This window comes from Hermetia illucens, chromosome 1 (assembly GCF_905115235.1).
Source record: "Hermetia illucens chromosome 1, iHerIll2.2.curated.20191125, whole genome shotgun sequence".
Classification (NCBI taxonomy): Eukaryota; Metazoa; Arthropoda; class Insecta; order Diptera; family Stratiomyidae; genus Hermetia; species Hermetia illucens.
Window position 1 is genome coordinate 28,155,962 of NC_051849.1, and position 23,557 is coordinate 28,179,518.

Sequence of the window (23,557 nt, forward strand, 5' to 3'; positions counted from 1 at the left end):
TCACCCGAGGGGACCATTATAAAAATCTTTACGATAAACTGGACACTCGGGATGGCGAGAAAGATCTGTATCGACTTGCTAAAAGCCATAACAAACGCACACAGGATATCGAACACTTCTATTGTGTTAATGACAAGAACGGTACTTTGCTTACCAACCGTCGAGCCGCAACGGATAGATGGCGAGAATACTTCGAGCAGATTTCAACGGAAGAATCTGATCAACCTCCAGTTCCAAAATCACTGCCGACATTTGGAGCAGTTCCTGCTGTCAGCGTTACTGGTGCTCAGAGGTGGCGGGGATGAAGATGCGGTGGCAATCCTGTCGGCTGAACCAAAACCAAGTGGCCGAAGACAACCTCCATAGTGGTGGCACCGGGAGACGCTGTATCGCATTGGCTTGCCGCCGTGATGCAGTAGGCGAACACCCGAAAGTCCTAATTAGAGGGATCAGACCCGAGTCTGCACGGGGACTCATCTGTCGTGGCAATAGTCACGAAACCTCACCAGGGATATACTAATGCCATGGGAACCAGGATAGCCCCTGGACTCACATACTTCAGGAGAATTCCTGTTGTATGTGCGTTCAGCTCGGTTATTTGCGGTAGGCCCCCTAGTGGGAGGTTCATGGGGGTTGTGGATGCGTTCAAGCAAACAGAGACCTTCGGGTCTCAGCGTGGTGTTGCGTTTCAACACGTGTGCCGTACTCCTTAGTTCGGTAGAGATTTAGGTAGATCTTGCATTCACCAGTATGAATGCTGAGCCATGCACTTGGTATAGACGGGTACCGTTGTTGCTTGTCAGAGCGGGGCTCTGATTGTGGTCACAAAATCAATCCGTGCCTTAAGAAGACCGTGGGATTAAGTCCACGAGACAGGTACTCACGTAAAACCCCCTAGAACTCACTGTCAGCACAACTGACGTCGAGGAAGCAATAAAACGAATGAAATCGGGGAAAGCCACAGGACCTGACGAAATCGCGTCTGAGCTCTGGAAAGCGAAGAGCTGGGACCCAACACTGTGGCTCAGTGAATTCTTTAATCGAATTATTCGCGAAGGAAAAACACCATCTGACTGGCAAGAAAGTACCAAGACCACTGTTCTAATATGGAAAAAGAAAGGTAGTCCAGCAGAATGTTCAAATTACCGTCCGATCCGGTTACTTTCCCATACCATAGAGATTTGTGAACGCCTTCTTGATAACCATATTCGCGAAATCGTTGAAATAACCGTGAATCAAGCCGGATTTGTCAAAAACTGCGCCTCTCTCAGATTGAATCTAATCAAAACTGAATTTTTGACGCTCGATCCCCATGAAACAGGCACAATCACTGTCAGCGACAGTGATCTGCCCAGAACTGAGCGATTTAAATACCTCGGGTCAATGCTATCAGCCAATGGAGAACTACGTTATGAAATTATTTCACACATTAACGCAACCTGGATAAAGTAGCGTTCGACATCTGATGTTCTTTGTGATCGACGTATCAACGAACGTCTCAAATCTAAAATTTATCGCAAAGTGGTTCGTCCTATCGTCCTCTTTGATTCTGAGTGCTGACCAACTATAAAAGCCAATGAACAGCGTTTTGCGGTGATGGAGACGAAGATGTTACATTGGACTAGTGGCGTGACACGTTTTGATCACATCCGAAATGAAGATATACACGATCGTTATGGGATTGCACCGATCGTGGAAAAATTGCGAGAGAGGCGTCTTCGATGGTATGGTTACGTAATTCGTGCTAACGAGAATGCCAAGATTGATTTGAACATCGAAGTCGATGGTAAACGCCCAAAAGGCAGGTCGAAACAACGGTGCCTTGATACGCTGGATGGGGATTTAAAAACCTCGAGATTGCACCCAGATCAGGCATTCGATAGAGCCAAATAGCGAAACCGATCACGACGAGCCGACCTTGCTTGTGAATGGGACAAAGACTGACGAAAAAGAGGCTAGGGCGGCTAAATTCCAGGAAATTGAAGTTTCGTTGTGCTACATCGCAGTAGCATAATTATAATCTACGGCGCAAAAATCCAGGTGTGGATCTAGGCATGAAAGCGTATAATTTCGAGGTCGTAACGGTATACTAGGAGATAATGTAGTCAGCACCGTGCTCTTTCGGGATTATCACACCCTTATGCCGTATTTTATCTAATACGCAAAATTTCTTTCATTTCCCGAGCCAGTAACTCATAATTCACCTTCTTCTTCAGGTATTTCCGTCAACATCAATAATATACGTAGAGACACCCGTCTTGTCAACTTACAGTACGTCAGGCTTCTTATGTGCAGTATGGCGATCAGTCAGAACTTGCCGGTCCCAATACATGCTGTAAGCAGAACTAGCAACCACTGCTTGCGGCTCATATCGGTAAACCGGACATGTTCCCGTGATCAGCCCATGCTTGTATGCAAAGCTTTGATGGATCACTTTACATACAGCATTACGCCTGTTCGTGTATTGCACCGGTGCCGTAAGAGTGTAGCCAGAAATGAGATGATCCAACATCTCTAGCCCCGATCCAAACATTTTGCACTGATCGTTCTCCACCGCTCTTTCATTATAAGCTTTTTATAAGCTCGGGTTACGATCACGCCATCCTGAATGGCACGCATGAATCCCTCCGTCTCCGCAAAAAGCTCCCCAGCACACAGCCATCTGTTCACCAAATGCAAATCGACAAATGGTTGCTCACGTGTTTACCGTGCATTGCCTTCGAATTCCATTCATCGATCCGCCCTTGGTCCGACTTCACCCCACTCAGAGGATCGAAAGATCGATCCTTCAAGTTAAGTGGAGTCAACCAACAGTCTGCCTTTCAAACAGCTGCATGCAAGGAACTCGCCTGCCCTTTGCTGTAAAAATAAGCGCTTAGTGAGTCGACTTAACGATGATGTTGTGCCGCCACGTCAACCACGTCCCAACCTCCGATGTCATGATCCAGGTGCATAGGCTCCACAAAAGAGTTTAGGTGATGCACCCGGAATTTGCACATAGTTGTCCGTATCCGCAGCTGAACCATTTCCAGATCGGTTTTAATCCACGGCAATATTTTGAATGCTTAAGCCAGTGAAAGGATAGCGAATACATTCAATGCGCTTATTTTATTTTTATTCCCCAAGAGATGCAATTTCAGTACCAGCTTCACACGTCGTACAAATTCGGAGAGTAGAGCATCCTTCAGATCACCAAAGCATGGGTTCCTTGCAAAATATTAGATTAGGCATAATCGATATAGCACCTAAAGAGGTTGGCCTTTAGTTATGGAAGATGGTAAACAAGTAATTGGTCTTGTGTCTACAGGGTCCTTTTTAGGAAAAAGGTAGGTAATTCCCTCATTGAGGAAGGGCGGAAATTCCTCCGGCCGACTCATGACCTGATTTATGCTGTGTGCTAACTGACTGGTAAATTTGTTATACCAAAAATGTGACACCCGATCCAAACCAGAACCCCTCCAGTTCTTCGAGCTTAAACGGCTAAACAGCTCGAAACTCCTCTTCGATAATAACCGCAAAATGGCATGGCCAATATTCTTTCGCTTCCGTCACCGAAAACGGTATGGTCTGGACGCTCTAGTAGGATTCATTGAATGATCTGAAAAAAACTCCGCTAGTTCCTCGCGTATGTTGCATTCTGAACACGTCTAAAGTGATTTTCGCCATACCGTCGTAACCGACTGCATACGACTGCAGCAAAACGCAGAACTCGGAGGAAACACAAACGATAAAGTTCGGTAAAAAGTTACGGCGAGCATGTGATGCATCTATGCCAAGGTGTATTATATCCCAAAAGTGAGTTCCCCGAGGCTCCCTACATGAGGATGGACGATTCCGTAGCCTACACAATAACGAAATCTATGAGCGATACCATGGCCGTCCGGTTGTGGATAAAATCCGGCTCAATACGTTACGGTGGGCGGGTCACTTAATCCGTATGGATGAGGATGATCCCACCCGGAAAGTCTATAAGGGCAATATCTATGGTAGAAAAAGAAGATGAGGCAGACCCTGCCTAAGATGGAGCGATGACGTAGGTCAGGACGCCAGACAACTTTTAGGGATATCGAATTGGTGGACCTCGGCGCAAAACCGGGATGTCTGGAGTTCCTTATTAAGGCAGGCCTAGACCGGATACCGGTTGTTGCGCCGTTGATGATGATGATGATGAAAAGCGAGTTCCGAACTTTTGGTGGAACTCTGAAATCGGAGAATCCCGCAAGGCCTGCCTTAAGGCCGGAAAACACAGTCAGCGTAACAGGATCCGGTCTGGATACAAGTCCCTACATGAAGAATATAAAGAGGTTCGAAAGAAATTACATATGACTATCTTAATAAGTAAAAGTGAACGCTTTAAGCGCTGTGCAAGCTCTCAGATTTCGCCAATGCATTCGAAGCGGAATTCACGAAGGTTCACTATCTGTGCCAAGGCAAGGAGGATTTGAGCCGCCTATAACAAAACCCGATCGCCAGAGTTGTGCCGTGTGCAAATGCATACAAGATTTCCGCGAATTGCACGAGGCACTGGCCTATAGGGGACTATGACGCCAGACTTCGCATTCCCAAAGCTGCGGAGAAGAGAGGGAGTCAGGAGAGGGCTACAGTCAGGCTAAGAACACAAGATAAACCATTCTTTGGGGATCTCAGAGAGATTTCTAGCTGCAGGGAGGGAAAGTTACTTTTCTTCGTGAATGAAACGGGCTGACTCTTAAGATCTGAGCCGCTGGACTCTGCTTCCTTGTCCTCATAACACTCATGGCCTGAGGAATTTTTGGCATCAAAACGGTGCACCATAGCGCTAATTGGGCTACCCGAAGTAGCCACGTCGCAACCTGAGCGAGCCCACGGTCGAGTGATCTCGCTATAATCGAGAACTTAGCTGCACCTCTTTAGCTAGTTTAACAAAAGAGACGCTAGCATCGGCCTCGAAAGGAACCAGCATCTGACGATCACTTACATTCGCTTACGTGTCACAACAGTATCTACTAGCAAGGGAACATTGCCGCGTTGTCGACAAGGTTACGAACAAATCCAGAAATTCAAATGTAGCATTGGTCGTAAACGTGAAATGTGTCAATGTCTCCAGAAGTAGAGCATTAGAGGGAGGAACACAAACATAAAGTGCGATTTTCAGTTCATGGGCAAACCGACTTATTAAACCTAAATTGTCTAGATATCCGCTGGAAGAATGACATTGGAGTGACTATTCTCTTTCTTTTTCAAAGAACCATCTGATCATGACTAAACTTATGCAAATAATTGATTGAGTCGATTGCCCCCCTCGCTATAGATAAATATGGAATTATCCTCAATCATTCAATCAATTTACACACGAAGGACTTCATCATCGTTTACAAATCGATTTCGATTATATGCAAACAAGCTGAATTGTATTATTGTCACCACCATTGTCAGCTTTGCTGTAAATAAAGCTCAAAACCTTAAAATCACGCTCGATTGGTCCTTGATGTCGTAACAAAAAAAAAATCGCGACTATCCTATAACAATCTCTCTACTCCTACTATCTATCGCCAACAGAAAACAGAAAAATATTTGGTCCCTTTTCTCCCAACCCTCGAAATTGTTCATTGTCATTGCCACCGTACTCGTAAAAATTTGTTGAAATCGTCTAGGCCCGCTCAATCTACGAACTCAAAAAAAAAGCCTTGGCATTATCCTTTCTTAAATAGAGTGTGTGGGAAAATGTCCTCATTCAAATTATTCCTGGAATCGTATTCAGCAACTTTATATCAGCCCTCGCTTTACATTAGAAGACAGATTGAGCAAAGGAAAATTGTGTCTCCTTTCGAGTTCCATATTGTCCTGTTGTTCAAGCTCCACTCTTTACCAGGCTAGGGGGGGGCGGTATTCTAGTTTTGTATCCTCTGAGATTGGTTTAATATGTTATGGTGTCAGGACATACAAAAACAAAGGCGATAGCAATGCATAAACATAAAATCACATTCTCATGACCGCTTATTTGTGAATCACTTTGGGTGTAGACACCATTTGGAGACGCTCCCAATTCTGTCTTTTTTCGGATCCTTCAATTCAGTTGAGGATTTAATATGTATTTCCCACGCTGTTGCCGCATAAGAGAGTTCAACCTAATATCCTTCCTTTCAAGCGAAGAAGGGATCCGAATAATATGGAAATTGGAGAAATTTGTTGATTTGCTGTTTAAAGATGATTTGCTCAAGTGGAAATGTATGTTTATTGTGATAAAAAATGGTAGCGGATGGCATGAAGTAGTGATGACACATGAATGGAATGTTTTCGAGATGTAGCAGCTTGATGAAAACGTGCTCGTTGTATGTATTATTATTCAAATAGCGTAGATCGATGGAATGTTACTGGAAACCTTTTTCTTGGTGCTTTTTGGTCTGTGCCTTTTACATTTACAGGGGGACAGGGGTTCGCAATATTGAGCGCTCAATTTGAATTGATGAGCTCAACAAGATACTATCCAGGAACCTCGAGGAGCTGATTCTGTGGCCCTTGATAGGTTTCTTTCAGCTATTTGAAATGTGTCCTGTTGAATTTCCCATGCAATCAGATTGCTGTTCTGTTTATAAGATAACTCCTGTTCTTAGTGTATAGGACATCCACAAAATGGGCTTCGTTATTTTTGTATTTTCCCCATTTTATTTTGAGCGAGAATGTATTTAAGCAGGAGAGGTTTCCTGCACTGCTCCGCTGCAAACAACCTTTGGCCATCTTGATACAATTGTCGCCCCTCCTTAAAATGTGGTCTATCCACTGCCACTTTTGTCTTGTACGGGTGCCAGGCAAAGTTCTTCTTGGGTACTAATATCAGGCATACTCTGATGATACATGCCCGACAGGGGTTGATGAACGCCTGAAGCCTTGGAGTGGCAGTGGGGGTCACTTTCCATGTGCTACTCTCGTATAGCAACACAGAAAGAAGACTAGAACAGACCAGTCTCAACTTGATCTGCGTGTATATACGATGGGCAACATCCACTTCCGTACCACTGGTGGCAGAAACCACGCTAGATCCTAGGAAAGGAGAGCACGATGACCCATCAGATTTAAAACCTTGGTTCGGTTATTTTCAGTCTAACTCCACCTGCCCCTTTCCAAATCCGGAGCCATTTGGCCAAGGTCCATGACTCGTTGAGAGAGCAAAAGGATGTCATCAGCGTAGTCGAGGTGTTTGAGGAAAGATGTCATGGCCCAATAAACTTTTCCACGTCCTTCAGACAGGACTGCATCTTCTTCTTTTTCTTCAGCCTTTGTCCCGTTCACAAGCGGGGCCGGCTCGTCGTGATCGGCTTCGCCATTTGGCTCTATCGAATGTCTGATCTGGGTGCAATCTCGAAGCTTTCAAATCCCCATCCAGCGTATCAAGCCACCGTTGCTTAGGTCTACCTTTTGGTCGTTTACCATCGACTCTGATGTTCAGACCAATCTTGGCAAGTGAATTCTCGTTTGCACGAATTGCGTGACCATACCATCGAAGACGCCTCTCTCGCAATTTTTCCACAATCGGTGCAACCCCATAACGATCGTGTATATCCTCATTTCGGATGTGATCTAAACGTGTGACGCCACTAGTCCAACGTAGCATCTTCGTCTCCATTACCGCAAGACGCCATTCATTGTCTTTTATGGTCGGCCAACACTCAGAACCATAGAGAGCGACTGGACGGACGACATTGCGGTAAATTTTAGATTTGAGACGTTTGTTGATACGTCGATCACAAAGGACACCAGTTATGGAACGCCACTTCATCCAGGTTGCGTTAATGCGTGAAGCAATTTCATAACGCAGTTCTCCATTGGCTGATAGCGTTGACCCGAGGTATTTAAATTGCTCAGTTCTGGGCACATCACTGCCGCTGACAGTGATTGTGCCTGTTTCATGGGGATCGGTTGTCAAAAATTCAGTTTTGTTTAAATTCAATCTGAGACCGTGTTGCATGAGGCGATCATTCCATTTTTGAACACGTTGCTCGAGATCATTTTTGCTATCAGATGCTAGGAAAACATCATCTGCATAAAGCAGTGTGTAGGGCGCTGGACGTTGGATATCCCGTGTGACGGTGTCCATAACAACGACAAAGAGGAGTGGTGAGAGGGCACACCCGCCATACTTCGAACTTTACATTTCGGATCGTGGTAGAGCAATTGAACCCTGCGTTCGTGTGGTACACGGTCAAACGCTTTCTCTGATCTAGAAGGGCAATGTAAAGAGGGCGATGCTTCTCGCGGTGTTTCTCCATGAGTAACCGCGCAGCGTGTATTGCGTCAGTAGTTCCGCAGTTCTTGACAAATCCGGCTTGATTCACGGTTATTTCAACGATTTCACGAATACGCTTGTCAAGAATGCGTTCAAAAATCTTTATGGTATGGGAAAGTAACTGGATCGGACGGTAATTTGAACATTCTGCTGGACTACCTTTCTTTTTCCATATTGGAGCAGTGGTACTTTCTTGCCAGTCAGATGGTGTTCTTCCTTCCTGAATAACCCGGTTAAAGAATTCACTGAGCCACAGTATTGGGTCCCAGCTCTTCGCTTTCCAGAGCTCAGATGCGATGTCGTCAGGTCAGTTGCGCTGACTGGTGGAACTGTTCCAAATGTCGGCAATGATTGTAGAAGTGGAGGATGAACAAATTTTTCAGTTGAAATCTGCTCGAAGTATTCTCGCCATCTATCCGTTGCGGTTCGACGGTTGGTAAGCAAAGTACCGTTCTTGTCATTAACACAACAGAAATGTTCGATATCCTGTGTGCGTTCATTACGGCTTTTAGCAAGTCGGTATAGATCTCTCTCGCCATCCCGAGTGTCCAGTTTATCGTAAAGATTTTTGAAGTGGTTCGCTCGGGTGAGAGCGACCGCTTTCTTTGCTTCCCGGTTGGCATTCTTATAAATTTGCCAATTAGCAGGCGTTTTATCGTCGAGAAATTTGTGGTAGAGGCGTTTCTTTTCACGGACCTTCATTTCAACATCATCATTCCAAAGCCAAGTATCTCGGTTGATGTATCGCTTACCCGGCTTGGTGACCCCGAGGGTTGCAGAGGCCGCTTTGTGGATTGTGTCTTTCATTTGGTTCCATGATTTTTCCACATTCGTAATGGTTGGCAATCGTTTGAGTGAGACCATTTCTTCTTTCTTCTCACCAAATCGCCACCATTTAATGCGCGGCGGGCCAGTGCGTTCCTCACGCTGTTTTATCGGTGACTTAATTCGCAGGACGGCAATCAACGGCCGCTGTTGAGGTGCGATAGTCTCATAGGGAACGACTTTGCAATCAGTGACAGTGGTAAAATGTTGGCGTCTTATGAGAATATAGTCGATTTGCGTTTTACTGTTCCCACTATAAAATGTGAGAAGATGAGATAATCGTTTGATGAACCATGTATTCATAAGTACAAGGTCATGGGTGTCCGCAAAATCGATTATACGCTCGCCACCTTCATTGCGCGCTCCGAACCCCTTTCCCCCATGGCACCTATTACCGTCTGCCTTTTCATCCACATGACCATTAAGGACGCCGGCAATGATTATATAATCATCAGCAGGCACGTGACAAGTCTTTTCATCGAGAAGTTGCCAGAAGGACTGCATGAAAAACGATAACAAGAAGAAATAGTATCGGTGACAAGATGCAACCCTCCAACTCCGGTTTGGAGCGCAAAATCCTTGAGATTTTATATCGGTGCAGCGCCTACAACCCCCTTCGTTCTTGAACCCACTCCTACGATTCCGTAGTAGGCCAGATCCTGTCACATCCCTTGGAGACGTGAATGAGGACCTGCGTAGCACCCGAGAAAAAAGCATTTTTGATGGCAGCCCAATGTTCATCAATATTCTCCGGCGGGTTACTCAGTGTATATGTCGTCCAATCAGCAAGATAGCTCTCCCACTGGCGTGCGGCAATTGGGTCATAACATACAAGCGGTCGATGTTGAATTGAAACTGATTTTTTTTAGATTGTTGAATTTCTTATGAATATTATTTATATATGACCACTTTGGCGGTGGTTTCAATTATCTTCCAATATACCTGAAATAGGAACAACACATTTCTCCTCCCCTTAATATCTTCCTGTTCTTCCACAGTAGGCCGCCAGATATGTAGCAGAAAGTCCATAATTTTCTGTTGTTCTTCATTAATAAGATCAACTCGAGTTGGCCTCACAATTGAAAATTGGGGATCATTAACCTTTCATATCTACCTGCACTTATGTAAGTGTAATCCAAAAAGGCTATTCGCAGTAGATTCAACTCCGAGCACATTTTGAAATTTTATGGAGACGGAAAAGTCTTGCACATGTTCGATCGCGACCGGAGTTGTGCGTGCAAAAATCCGCGCATAAGGACTGATATGTGGTGACTTGGTGGAAGCAAACATGCGCAAACTTCTCGGCATATCCATGTTTACTCTCCTAGAAAGTAAGAAGCAAATAAGTAGATGCATCCAAGATCAATCGTTCGGATACATCCGTTTCCTTCTGGGATAAGATGAGGAAACTAACACAAGAAAACCATCTAGCGACATCGACACTTACCTACCGCGTTCTTACCCGAAAGGTGCACAGTGAGATTCGCTGCTCCTTTGCCACTGAAGTTGCTCCTCCTGTATATAGTCTTCTTGGTGCAGCCCCATGTTGGGATCTAAACAAGCTGAGTTTTTCGGATCCTTAGGAAGAGATGCATGGCTCTGCACAATTCGGAGGTGGGATCAAGATTCGTCAATTGTCATCGAGGATGATGAAATAGATCTAGCAAAGAGTCAGTGGAAAGTTTCGTTGTAAAACCGAGTGCAAAGAGAACAAGATGTGGTAAGAGCCAGAGACAGAGAATTTGCGTTCAATATAATTCCCATTTACAGTGTGTTTTTTAAATGATATAAAGAAGTGTTAACACCCTGGGAGCCGCTTCGGTCGCTCTCCTCCGAGAGCAGAGGTGAGACAGCATCTGATGGGTGTTCTGTATCTTGGTTTCAACACCTTAAGGATCGGAGATAACAATCAGAAGCAACGATCTAGATGAAAGTACTTCGCGGAAAGATATCTGTGGACAATGTTACCTTGGGGTCAGAACAGAGTGTTAGGAAACCGATGAAGAAGATATACGAAGGTTTACAGTCAGTATTGTTCGTATGCAAGCGGAAACTGTGGTTAAATTGATTACCGTGGGAGAGATAAAAAACTGATGCATCACATTCCTCGATTTCAGACAATTTAAGGCACCATTTACCAACCAATATAATTCCCACAAAGCTACTAGGAGGATTTCCATACTCAATGACTGGAAGATATCGAAGTAGACCCAGAACCCTAGATGCCTTGAATTTCGCCACATAACGGCGAAATGCACCGGTGACTCTGACAGCTAAAAAAAATGCGGAAAATGTGGGGGAAAGGGTCATATGTTCAGGGACTAAGCCAGAGTGTACGCTTTGCAAGTGGAAAAGGGTATCGACTGTAGGCACGTTGATGGAAGCGGCAGATGTCCAGTTTTTAAGAAAGCCTTGGATGCAGTAAAGAAATAAGATTGATACAAAATAACCTCAACCACTGCAAGGCAGCGCAACACCTACTCTCGTGGACCATCTATGAGAAGGGAATCGGAAACTGGCATTATCACCGAGCCCTATCACAACAATAAGAGTGGTGCCTGGGCTACAGATCTAACTGGCAAGATGGGAATATGGGCCTGTGGATATCAAGCCATTGAAGAAGTGATGGAGTTTGCAGAAGTTGGATTCATGAGGCGAAAACAGCTGGCATCTACATATATAGTTGCTATGCTCCGACGAAAGCAGAATTCGAGGGAATATTAGGTATGCTGAAGTTGAAACCCCAAGATCATAGCGGGTGATTTTAACACATGGGTTGTGGATTGGAGCAGTTGAACTACGAACACCAGGGACCGTATCCTGTTCGAGACTTTCGCGGAGCTAGATTTAATACTTGCGAATACGCCAAATGTGCCCACCTTTCGTTTTCCTCCAGATCAAATAAGGGCCATGCGGCCATATGCGTTCCCGCGGAGCTGGAAACCAGGACTGGTCCATGAAAAAATATAAAGAGGATGCGGCGGTACAGCCTCAGAAAAGGTAGAGAAATGATGGGACGCACAATGAGAGCATGCGACGCTGCTATGCCGAGGCAGCGAGTCCTCGCAAAAAGGCGGTATTGGTGGAATGAAGAGATCGTGGAGTTGCGAGTTGCATGTTTTCAAACTAGAAGGATCTGCCAAGGCCAGATTTCTACGAGAAACGGCAAGTATATGTAAATCTTTGAGGTAGGCTTAAGCAGGCTATACGGACCAGCAAGTGATAATGCTTCAAGGAACGTTAAGCAAAGGCAGACCAAAGCCCATGGAAAACAGCGGGAAAAGAAGATGAGAGAGCGAACACCACAAGTGCCCTACCCGCATCTTCTGCTCGACATTCCTCCCAAAGAGAAAGGAGAGCACAAAAAGCATAAGCAAGCATTGGCAGCGGGGAGGAGCTTGCGCAGAGTTACCATCGAATTGGTGATAACAAAGCTCCCGCTCTGTATGCTGTTTCCAGCTCTTAAACTCGCGGTTAAGATCAAAGCCGACTCGTTTATCAGTGTATTTGAAACACGCATGGTAAAATGAGTTTTCCCCGCTCGGTGGAAGAGGCAAAAACTAGGAACGGTAGGAAAGATGCTCGAAAGGGCCATTTACAATAGACTTTCCCTGAATATAAAGATGGACTATCAGAGCAAAAATAAGGATTTCGACAAGCCTAATCAACGATCGATGCCGTAAACGTCGTTCAGATTGACCTTCCGGAACAAAAGATGGAAGCGGTCTTGATTATCAACCGTAGGATAAGGAATACGGTTAATATTCGTATCGGTGGCCACATCATCATTTCGAAGCAGGTTATCAAATACCTAGGGATGATGATTGACGCTAGAATCAATTTCAAGGGACACCTGGACTATACCTGTGAGAAAGTGGCTAAAACCAGCATATCATTAACGCAGATAATGCCTAATATTGAAGGTCTAAGATACTTGTGACCGGAGCGGTTCCCTATTATAAACGCCACCATTTTGGGAGGAAGCACTATCGTGTGAGAATAATCGGAGGAGAGTAAACATGATTTACCGCTTAGTAGCGCTAAGGATCAGCGCCTTCAGAACAATTTCAAGGGAGGCAGCGTGTATTATTGCGGGAATGATCCCGATGGACTTAATGCAAATGAGGCACGCCATCTGCACGAGAGAAGGAGAATGAGTCCACCTGAAAAGGAAACAGAATACTGAAGGGCGGTAAAACGAAAGTCGCTGGAAAAGTGGCAACAACGGTGGAATGACTCGACTCTATAATATTCCTGGTATTAAGGAGTGGATCCAGCAAGGACACGGCGAGATTAACTACCTATCTGCAACAATTCAGGCTGGATGATTCCCCCTTTTGTCCTGTAGATGCACACCTGAGGACCCTAAGCATGTTATGCTCTACTGTCCACGATTTTACTCGGATAGTCACCATAACGCCGCAGAACATCGTCGAGGAAGTGCTGAATTCGGAGGGAAACTGTTATACGATGAACTCTGCAATCAAAAGTATACAGGAGGAAATTAGAAAACGGAGCGCCCAAGTCCTCCTCGCGAAGTAATGCTTTGCGGCGGTTCTACGGGGATGGAAGAAGTAGAAAGTGGAGGTGTCTTTAGTGGGTGAGAATCCCACATACTGTTGCAACCTGGCGCGGCAGTGTCTTTCTAAGACTTCCACCTCCATCCACAAAAAAAAGACAGACAGACAGACAGTAAACCGATTTTAATAAGATTTTGAATTTGTACTTAATGTTATATCGTCTCATCTTCAACCCAGCTCTACATGTTTGGTGCAAACTCCAAACCTCTACAAACGTTTGTTTGACCAGATATCACCATCCACACGTTTGCAATGCGTTTGTGTTTTCTGAGCAGAGAGCAAATTCCGTTTGACTTGCCCAAAAAATCGACCCTCGATCGGACAGGTGGCAAGCGCTTGAAAACCTACACAAGCCAAGCCAAATATCCTATCCCCACGTTTGAATTTACAATGGCTTGCCATGGTTTGGCAAACATATGGATCTGGCATTAGAGTCAAAAATGTTGAATTTGCTTTCATCACTCCAGACGACATTATTCCAATTTTGAGGAGTCCAATCCACGTAATTCGAGTTGCTGATCTTTTTAAGGTTTTGTGTGAAACAAAACCTTATTAGAATCGATTCGATGTCTGTCTGTCCGTCTGTCTGTCTGTCTGTCCGTCTGTCACAGCCGATTTATTCGGAAACGGCTGAACCGATTGTCACGAAAATTGGTAAGAGTATGTAATCTGCCGTTCCCTTTACATGCAGCAACTGACGCCATTTTGTGTTAAGTTTAAGGGGGGCTCCCCATACATGTGAAAGGAGGGTGCAAAATTTTTTTTCATAAAATGTGGCCATATGGGGATCAAATGAAAGGTCTCAATTAGTACTTTTCGAAACTGGTTCAATACTTGATATTGAGTGAAACATAGGGGAGTGAGGGCTCAAAATATGACCATCAAAAAGTGTAACAGGTCTCGTTCTCAGAACCTATCCAACCGAAAAATCTGAAAAAAATCTCAGTAGTGCATCTCTACGAAATCTAGGCCTCAAAATATATCCGGTTCCGATATCTGCACAAATAAAGTTAATAATAGTATATTTCCACATTTTAGAAATTTACCCGGCACCACCCTTATGTTCATCCCAGAAGTACAAAATTGGGCATGCGTATAGTGAAGAACAGAATGCACAATTCGGTCAAGTTTGAAGAAAATCCAACTATTATTAACAAAGTTATAGGGGGTAAAACTTTACAATTTTTTGTGAATTTCGTGCACTCTACAACCTGCATGACGTCATCATCACATATCAATTCGTCAATACCACAACGAAGCAAGTTCGTATGAATTGGGTGGAAAAGAATTATTTTGTTTTAGTTCTTTAATCATTTGTATATGAATATCAATTATTCCAACGAGACAAGTGTGTATGCAGGTATATAGTATATGCGTGCTAATGAACTTTGCGGGTAGAGCCTAATTCAGATAGATATAAGAAATAAATCGGAAATATGGGTACGATCAATTTATATACGTGCCTATATGTGTACAGTATTCGAAAATAGGCAGTTTGTTTGTTTAGGGTGAGCGTAACATCTACGGCTGTAATATGTACGTATGTCTCGTAGTTTTGTAGCTGTATACGGGTAGAAAAATGTGCGTTGAAATTTCTTAGATAAGATGAACACAAAACCTTTATACCCGAAGCACGAGCTTCCGGTATTCCGACTTGTTTTACCTTTTTTGTTGATATGCGTTCAATTAGATTATCTCCCTGGAATTAGTTTTTCTGGGTTGTCCAGTTTTTCAGGCATTCGTGACACCATCGGTTAACTTTCCTTTTCAATGCTTTGGAAACGGCATTCTACGAGCTGCCAAAACTTAACAACTAATTTTTTAAACTCCACGATTTTATTATTTCCAATGTTGGAACAGTTATACCTTTTTTACTAAAATATTTACATCATTTTTCTCATATCGATTTGAAAAAGAGATCCTTTACTTTTGTCCACATACTTTTTTTGAGAATGTGATTGACCAGTCCGGTCCAGGACAGAAAGAACTCATCCGAGGCACTTTCTCCTCGACAAGGAGGGATATGAAATAATAAAAAACTTGTTGTTTCTTTTTCGTTGGTGTGGATATTTATTCTTGCAAATACCGATATTTCGGGAACCAATTGTTCCCTTCATCAATGCTAACAAGGATCATTCGAAAAATTACAACCACTTGTTGGAACATTATATAAACGTTTTTAACTTGAGAACTCATTTCATTTGAAATTGAGGGTGTAAAATTCAGATTTCAGATAACAAAGCAAGTAGTAGGCAAGTACCACAATTCCTAATTAGTATCATTATTGATGTTGAAAATGACGTTGCCCTTGACCGGCCCGAGAAAAGAAAACCAATATCCGGGAATATGCTTCAAATTAATTGCAAATTTATTTTTGTTCTATAATTCTATCCATGATGAATTATTAAAAATGGAGCATTTGAAATAATTTAAGGAAACAACCCAAAATCTGTCACTTCAGAGCAAATTGAGATAGGGCTGAAAAAAAAGATCCACGTCACTACACGCGTCGGTGATTTTTCCCGTCAGCCATTTGACTCCAGTTACATGTACAAGTATTGTAACAGTCCGGCTTTACACGCGCGGGAATGCTTTATTTCTTTATCTGATCTACTTTTTTCCCAGCTACATGCATAGTTGACATCCTCGTGGTGTGACATATTTTCATGCCTTAGGAAATATCTGGTGCGGATTCCAAGAGATACACAATTTCTTTTGAAAATAGTGTGGGAGTGAAAAAAGCTGAATATAAACGCGTGTTAAAGTCAATTTCGGAGCACAGGCTGGTGTACATGCTTGTTTTCCGCCCCTTTCAAATTTTAATCGTATCGCTACCCTGATAATCAAGAATCCTCAACTGCAAAAACTCTTCTTGGCACTCCTATCATGCAATTTTCTTATAGTTTTAAACCAAACTAAATTGTTCCAATAAATATAAGTTTTATTACAAAAAAGTATCTTAAACTACAACATATTTTACAGTCCTCCATGTCACAAGGAAACACACTTAACGTCACATCCTATTTCTTAAAACCATATCTTGCCAATTTAGAAACGCCAGACTGCTTCTCACCGTTCGTTTCATCTAATTTTCGTTTGCCATTTACTTGCTTCACTGCACCAGAAATTGAATCGTTTGTGATACTGTTACTAGCAGCACTATTACTGGAAATGGCCTTGTACTCCTTCATAGCTAATTTCGTTAGTTCTTGTGGTGTCACGTCCGGATGTTCTGCCTTTAAACTTTCTCTATTAGCTGTGAACCATGCCATAAATGTGCCCTTTGCAGGTGTTGTAGAACTTTGCTATAAAATATTGAAAGGAAGTGTTATTGAGGAAAATTTGTGCACTTGTATTAAGTTGAGTATTATTGAAGAGCTTTTTTATAATATTTCCGTATAAAATTTGAATGGATGGAGAATGGTTGGTGGCCATCTTCGAACTTGCTAGTTTTTCCTCCTAAAGGCGTTTCTCTAATTATAACCATTCTTTCATAACTTTCAAGTTAAGGTGAAAAAGTCACAATAAGGGCGTGGAAAAAAACAATAAACCAGAAAAGTGGAGCTACTACTTTACACCTAGTGAGGCCCAAGCCCAATCGTGAGTTTGGGGTCGCTTTCATTCTGGATAGGGATTTGAAATAACATCCCATCGATTTCAAACCTGCACACGAAAGATTGTGTTCGTTTCATATCAAAGAAACTTCTTTATTACATACATATATAGCTTATCAACGTACATGCACCGACTGAGGAAAAACATGACAGTCAGAGGACAGTTTGGAAAAACTATGATTTATTGCCTTCGAAAAACATCAAAACATTGCTCGAAGATTTTAACGCTTACATTGAAACGAAGAATTATATCGAGGAGGAATCGGAAAGCATAGTCTCCAAGACACGTCGATTGAAAACGACCAACGGCTGAATGACTTTGCAAGTAAAGGAAATCCAATTGAAAAACAGTATGGTCGCCAGGACATGAGCATCTCTACACGGTATCACTTTCAACCAAACTAGACTACTTTCTCACCACCAAAAGATGGTCCTTCTGTATCCTTGACGTAAGATCAGTATCAGATAAAAGCGTCTATAGGTGCCGATTCTCAAAGACTTGCGGAATAAAAACAAGCACAATTCGTAAATTTTGAATAGAAAACCTGAGAAACGAGACTACAGCGGAAGAGTACAGAGCTAAACACAAGTAGCAATAGGTAGAGTAAATCTCAATTTGACCTATCAACAGAAAAGGAGACAGGTTACAGGTTGAAAAGGTTTTTCACTACTATGTACGTCCGTCGATAAGACAACTAGCGAAAGCGAAGTTCGTCAACAAGTTTAAACAAGTCGGGAAACCGGAAGCTTGACGCTTCAGGTATAAAAAGTTTTGTGTTTCCCTTTGTGAGGAGCATACTGCAGTTCTCCAGATATTTAAATTGCTAAATGCTGTCAGGTGCAGTAATCTGTCCAGAACTGAGCAAATTAAATATCTCGGATCAATGCTATCAGCCAATGGAGGACTGCATATTGAAATTATTTCAGACATTAATGCGACCTGGATGAAGTGGCATTCCACAACTGGTGTTCTTTGTGATCGACGTATCAGCGAACGTCTCAAATCTAAAATGTCGTCCGTCTGCCGCTCTCTATAGTTCTGAGTGTTGGCCGACTATAAAAGACAATGAACGGCGTCTTGCGGTTATGGAGACGAAGATGCTGGATTGGACTGGTGGCGTGACACGCTTTGATTACATCCGAAATGAGGATATCTGCGATCGATATGGGATTGCACCGATCGTGGAAACACTGCGAGAGAGGCGTCTTCGATGGTATGGTCACGTAATTCGCGTTAACGAGATTTCGCTTACCAAGATTGCTCTGAACATCGAAGCCAATGGTAAGCGACCCAAAGGCCGGCCGAAACAACGGTGGCTCGATAGGCTGGATGGGCATTCAAAAGCCTCGAAATTGAATCCAGATCTGGCATTTGATAAAATAAAATGGCGAAACCGATCACGACGAACCCCCCGAACGGAACAAAGGCTAAAGAAAAAGAAGAAGATGTGAAGAGCGACAAGAGCATGACAGCCCCGTGTCACATAGTTCAAAATTCCATTGTCCTCTAGTTTTTAGAAAGCGATTTAAATAAATCATTTGATGGAAAGCCCTATATTGATAATGGTCAACTTCATACGCTTCACACTCTGAGTTTAATATTATTAGCCAATGTGAAGAATTCAACCTACAACAGATACAAACAAGTCGGGAAGCCGGAAGCTGGGCGCTTCAGGTATGAAAGATTTTGTTTGCTTCGTCTGTGAGTATATTTGAGTGTAGAACTATCCCATTTGTACGTAGCCCGTTATGTATATCCATTTAGCATGTCAGATTTAGTACTTCGGGTTGTAAATTTACACGGTAAAGTCAACTTTGAGCTACTGTAACTTTGCTACTAATAGTATGATTTTGATCAAACTCGGGGATAATATGCTTCATAATCTATTTTATACTACTACCAACTTTCATAACTCTGGGATAAACTTAAGGGGGGTTTTACTCAATTTTCCCAAAAATATGGTAATATACTATTATTAATTTGAATAGACATCGATATGGAGAGTATTTTGAGCCCTGGGCACCATACAGAGGCAGCTTCATGAATTTTTTCAGATTTTTCGATTGGGTAGTTTCTGAGAATGGGTCCGTTAAAGAAATCATCACTTTCCACCCCTCCCACTCCCCGCCTTTCTAACAGATCTCAAAACTAAGATCGGCTTCGTAAAGCACTAATCAAGAGCTTTCATTTGATACCCAACATGACTATATTCGGTGAAATCTCAAATATCAACGTAGAAGGATATCATTCACTGCATGTCCGGCCGTTCACGGTTCACACCTTCTCACCAAATTTCGTGTCAATCGGTATAGCCGTTTCTGAGAAAAGTGCGTGTGACAGACAGACAAACAGAACCTGGGAGGGCCACGGCATACCTCTAGGTTGCTTATAGCCAGGGTGGTGACCTCAATCATGCGCTATGCGACCCTAGTTTGGAGGGAGGCGTTGCAAATGTCAGTTAACACTAACAAACTGAGTGCAGTCTACCGGAGGACAGTCCTGAGGGTATGCTCTGCCTTCAGGACTGTCTCAGATGATGCAGCATTCGTCATTTCTGGAATGATGCCGATTGACATCTTGGCAGATGAGATGGCGAATATATACAATGCGAAGCGAATCTCTCCCTTATCGCAGACGAAGAACACTGAGAGGGAGAGATCCATAAATAGATGGCAAAAGCGATTAATTATAATCTCACCCAGTTTCTCACGGCGCATCGCCAATACCTGCACAGGTTTAAATTGGACACCTCACCCGACTGTCCAAATTGCGATGGAGTCCCAGAGGACCCAGAGCACGTATTCTTCCACTGTCCGAGATTTGTGGAAGAAAGTAGGAATTTAGAGGAGACTCTTGGTGCTGGTACCAGAAAATCTAGTACCGAAAATGGTAGCACATCAAGAAAATTGGGATGCGGTTAAATGCATGATCGCATCTATCCAAAATAAACTGCGAAGGGCAGAGGAGAAAAGCGCGGTCACGTGCGCTGCGTATAGAAAAAAGGTGACTAAGCTAGAATGAGCTGATTCGTCCCCGTGATGTAATACCTTATGCTGGTTAGTAGGTAAACATCCCACACGCTGGTATGTCCAGACCAGTGTCTTTTGAAGATTTGAAGGTTTTGTTTTGGAAACAAAATCATAAATGGTTGTAGACCAAACCTGTGGTAGAGGGCCCTATAAAAAGCGATTGGAAAAGCGGTTTCCTTGTGGATTTGTTTTTGACTGGTTCTTTAGAGTTTTGCTGGCTCTGTTCTAAAAATTCCATGTCATTTGCTTCTGCCAGTTAACGTGGCGAACAGAACATGAAGGTCTTCGAGATTTAAAGTGAGTACCTGCCGCGTAGGCATTATCACACAGTTTCCTTCTGATACGGGTTGATTTGGTGACCACAATCAGAACCCAGTCTTCATTAGCACAGCGGTACTGGTTTATAATGAGTGCAGGCTCAGAGTTCCTATCAGTGTATTCGAGGCTTATCTAACAACTCTGCCAGCCCACAAGACTTACCCGCGAAGTGGGTGCAACCCAGGAAGGCTAAATACAGAGGAATTTGTCTTCCGGCGCATTGCTTGAATTTATATGGTGGAAGAAAAATATTTCACATGTTCGACACTCTTTATTCACTTGCGCGTGAAAAATGTCACGCATTTACTCTGATAGTAGTGTCGCGTATGTGATGCATGGGATGGGATTTACTCTGAAGTAGACAAACTGCAGCGAGAACTTGCTGGCTTCCTCGTGGTTCAGACAAAATTTTCCATTGAGCGTTGAATAGTAGTTGAGTAGTATCTGATACTCACTCAAAGCCAAAGTGCAGAAGTGCTGGGAAATCAGCAGTTCCTTTACGCCCAAATACAATAGGTTTTTGCTGGAGTATTATATCAACAACAAGCTCCGATGCTTCGAGCTTTACAAGTGTCGTGGCTTTGCGTACCCCAACGATGATATCATAATGCCTAATCGCCAAGCTAAAAATTTCCCATAAATGAAACAATTGCCATTCACTCTACACAGCCCTCCATTGGCTCATTTCGACCTTTCGCAGTGTCACAGACCTTGAATAGTCTGACAGCATTAACGGGCAGATATTCAATGCGTTTGATAATGAATTTGTATATTTCGGAAGCGCCGTTTCTGCCGAGGGCCAAACCGAACTTGATGTAGGTCAACGTATTAACGGCAATGGGTCCTTAGTCGTGTCATCGGGGTATTCTGGCCTAATACATTTTCGAAGAAAAAACTACGAACGGCACACACACAAGCCAAATAACGGTAGATATGTTGATCAGTAGACGAAAGGGACAATGGATAGATTCTAAAGAGAAAAGATTGGGAGTATACATAATCCGAATTGTGTCTGTTGAAGGTCTTGATTATGGGAGTTGTTTGCGAATCAATGAATGAATGAATGCCTTTTCGTCTGGAGATTTCTTGATACTCTAACTGCCAGCCCTCGTTGATCCTGTTTTGAATTTTATATCATTCTGAGCAAGTTTGATTGCTAGTTTGGACCCACTATAGATGGCCCCTTAGCCGCATGATGTGCCATTCTTTTCGCCGGAACCAATATTACTTTTATCTCTTGGATATTCGAACTCTCAATTTCGCTGACGATCTCCCATATGATTGGACGGTAGGACTTTTGGTTTTTGAGCAGTGTACAGGCTTTTTGAGAGTCCGTTATAATAACTACTTTCCCCTGAGCTCTATCTTTGGCCAGCAGTGTAGCCTGCTTGATACCCATGAATTCCGCAGAGAAGACCGTCATCGCTGTCATTATATAGCCCACCTTTATACAGGGAGATACTGAGACCACAGCACAACTCATGGCTTCTTTCGTTGTTGCTGCACCGGTGGCATAAACCGTGAAACCATTTCTTGCGGACGAGTTTAGTTTGTTTTGGATTTTTACCATCCATTCTTGTTTGGTTTCCCCAGCTGTCCTGTTCGTTCCAGCCTTCTAGTTGAGCAATGACCCTCGTGAGATAGCATAAGGTTAAAAACTTCCCTTTCACAGACGGGTTTTCTAGTTAATAAGAGGATGATGAATTTCTTTTAAGCCTAATCAACTCTTTAGCTACTAGGAAGTTTTTTCTAAATTTGTGTGGGGGTTAATTAGCAAGGGCGTGGGCAACGTGAAAAGGTGCTGATTTGGTTAGCCCCAGGCATCTTTTGAGCTGGGAGACCACTACAAAATCTACTTTATTGTCTAGATATTTGGGTGATCCCATTGCAGAGGTGGCAACGTAATCGAAAACCGGTCTAGCCACTGTTTGAAACAGTTTAACCGTTTTTTTCGGTTTGAGACCCCAGAGAAGCCCGTAGAAAGTTGACAATTCTTACCGCTCTTATTGCCTTTTGAAAGAGAAACAGTTATCGTCCTACCCAGAAAAGTAATTTCCTTATTTTGTCTAAGCAGGGTTCGATTGACCAAAATGTGTCATGGTGCGATTTTGCTTTTTTTGAAAGTGGTTACGCTGGACTTGTCAAGATTAATCAGTAAGCTTAGCCCACCACATTCTTTAAGGAAGATGTTGACTTGGTCCTGTAGAAGGTTGTCGACACGCTGCTACTAGCAACAGAAAGTTATCTGCATATTGGTAGATATGTACTGATTCATTTATTTTGTTATGGAGAATGGTTGTGTATAAATTGAACAGTACTGGGCTTGGGACGCTTCCCTGGGGTAAGCCATTTCTAACTGTTTCAAACCTTTCGTCCAGCATCAGATGCCTGACTTCAAGAAACTTCAACACCCAACTGGGATTTTATTCGTTCTCATAATATTGGCCAAAGTTCTGGGGTCAACTCTCTCATAGACCTTGCTGATGTCCAATGTAACAGCCTTCACTATTTTCCCTTGACTCTTAGCGATGGACACCTAAAGCAAAAGCTCATTTTTGCACGATGTGGTCGATCTATCTTTTCTGTAGGCAGTGTTCCGAGAGAGTACCCTCAGTTTCCATAAACAATGTGAGTCTCTCCTTTACCATGGCATTTAAAATTTTTGGAAACACCTTAATTAAAGAAATGAGTCTGTAGTTTACTATGTTCGAGAGTTTTTCGTCTTTCTTGGGAACCGGTACAATTTTTATAGTCTTCCATTCTAGAGGTGGTTAGAGTTTTTTCCAATTTTTTTTAAATGAGTTGAGTAGATGAAGTCTATTGCTGTCATTTAACCAATTCACATAGTTGTACAGAATTCTATCGATCCCAGGAGCTGTTGGTGATTTATGTTTGTCCAGAATATGATTAAGATATCATCTCGAACA

The 23,557-nt window shown here is 43.1% G+C and overlaps 1 protein-coding gene across 1 annotated transcript in view; it reads right to left on the reverse strand.

Moving 5' to 3' along the window:
• Nucleotides 1–16,594: 16,594 nt before the first annotated feature.
• The window catches only part of LOC119647162 (WD repeat and HMG-box DNA-binding protein 1), a 28,163-nt gene continuing 21,200 nt past the window's right edge, over nucleotides 16,595–23,557 (reverse strand). The window contains exon 13 of the mRNA XM_038047966.1: nucleotides 16,595–16,973. Within this exon, the coding sequence (XP_037903894.1) occupies nucleotides 16,689–16,973 (285 nt within the window). The 3' untranslated portion in view covers nucleotides 16,595–16,688. The remainder of the gene's footprint in view (nucleotides 16,974–23,557) is intronic.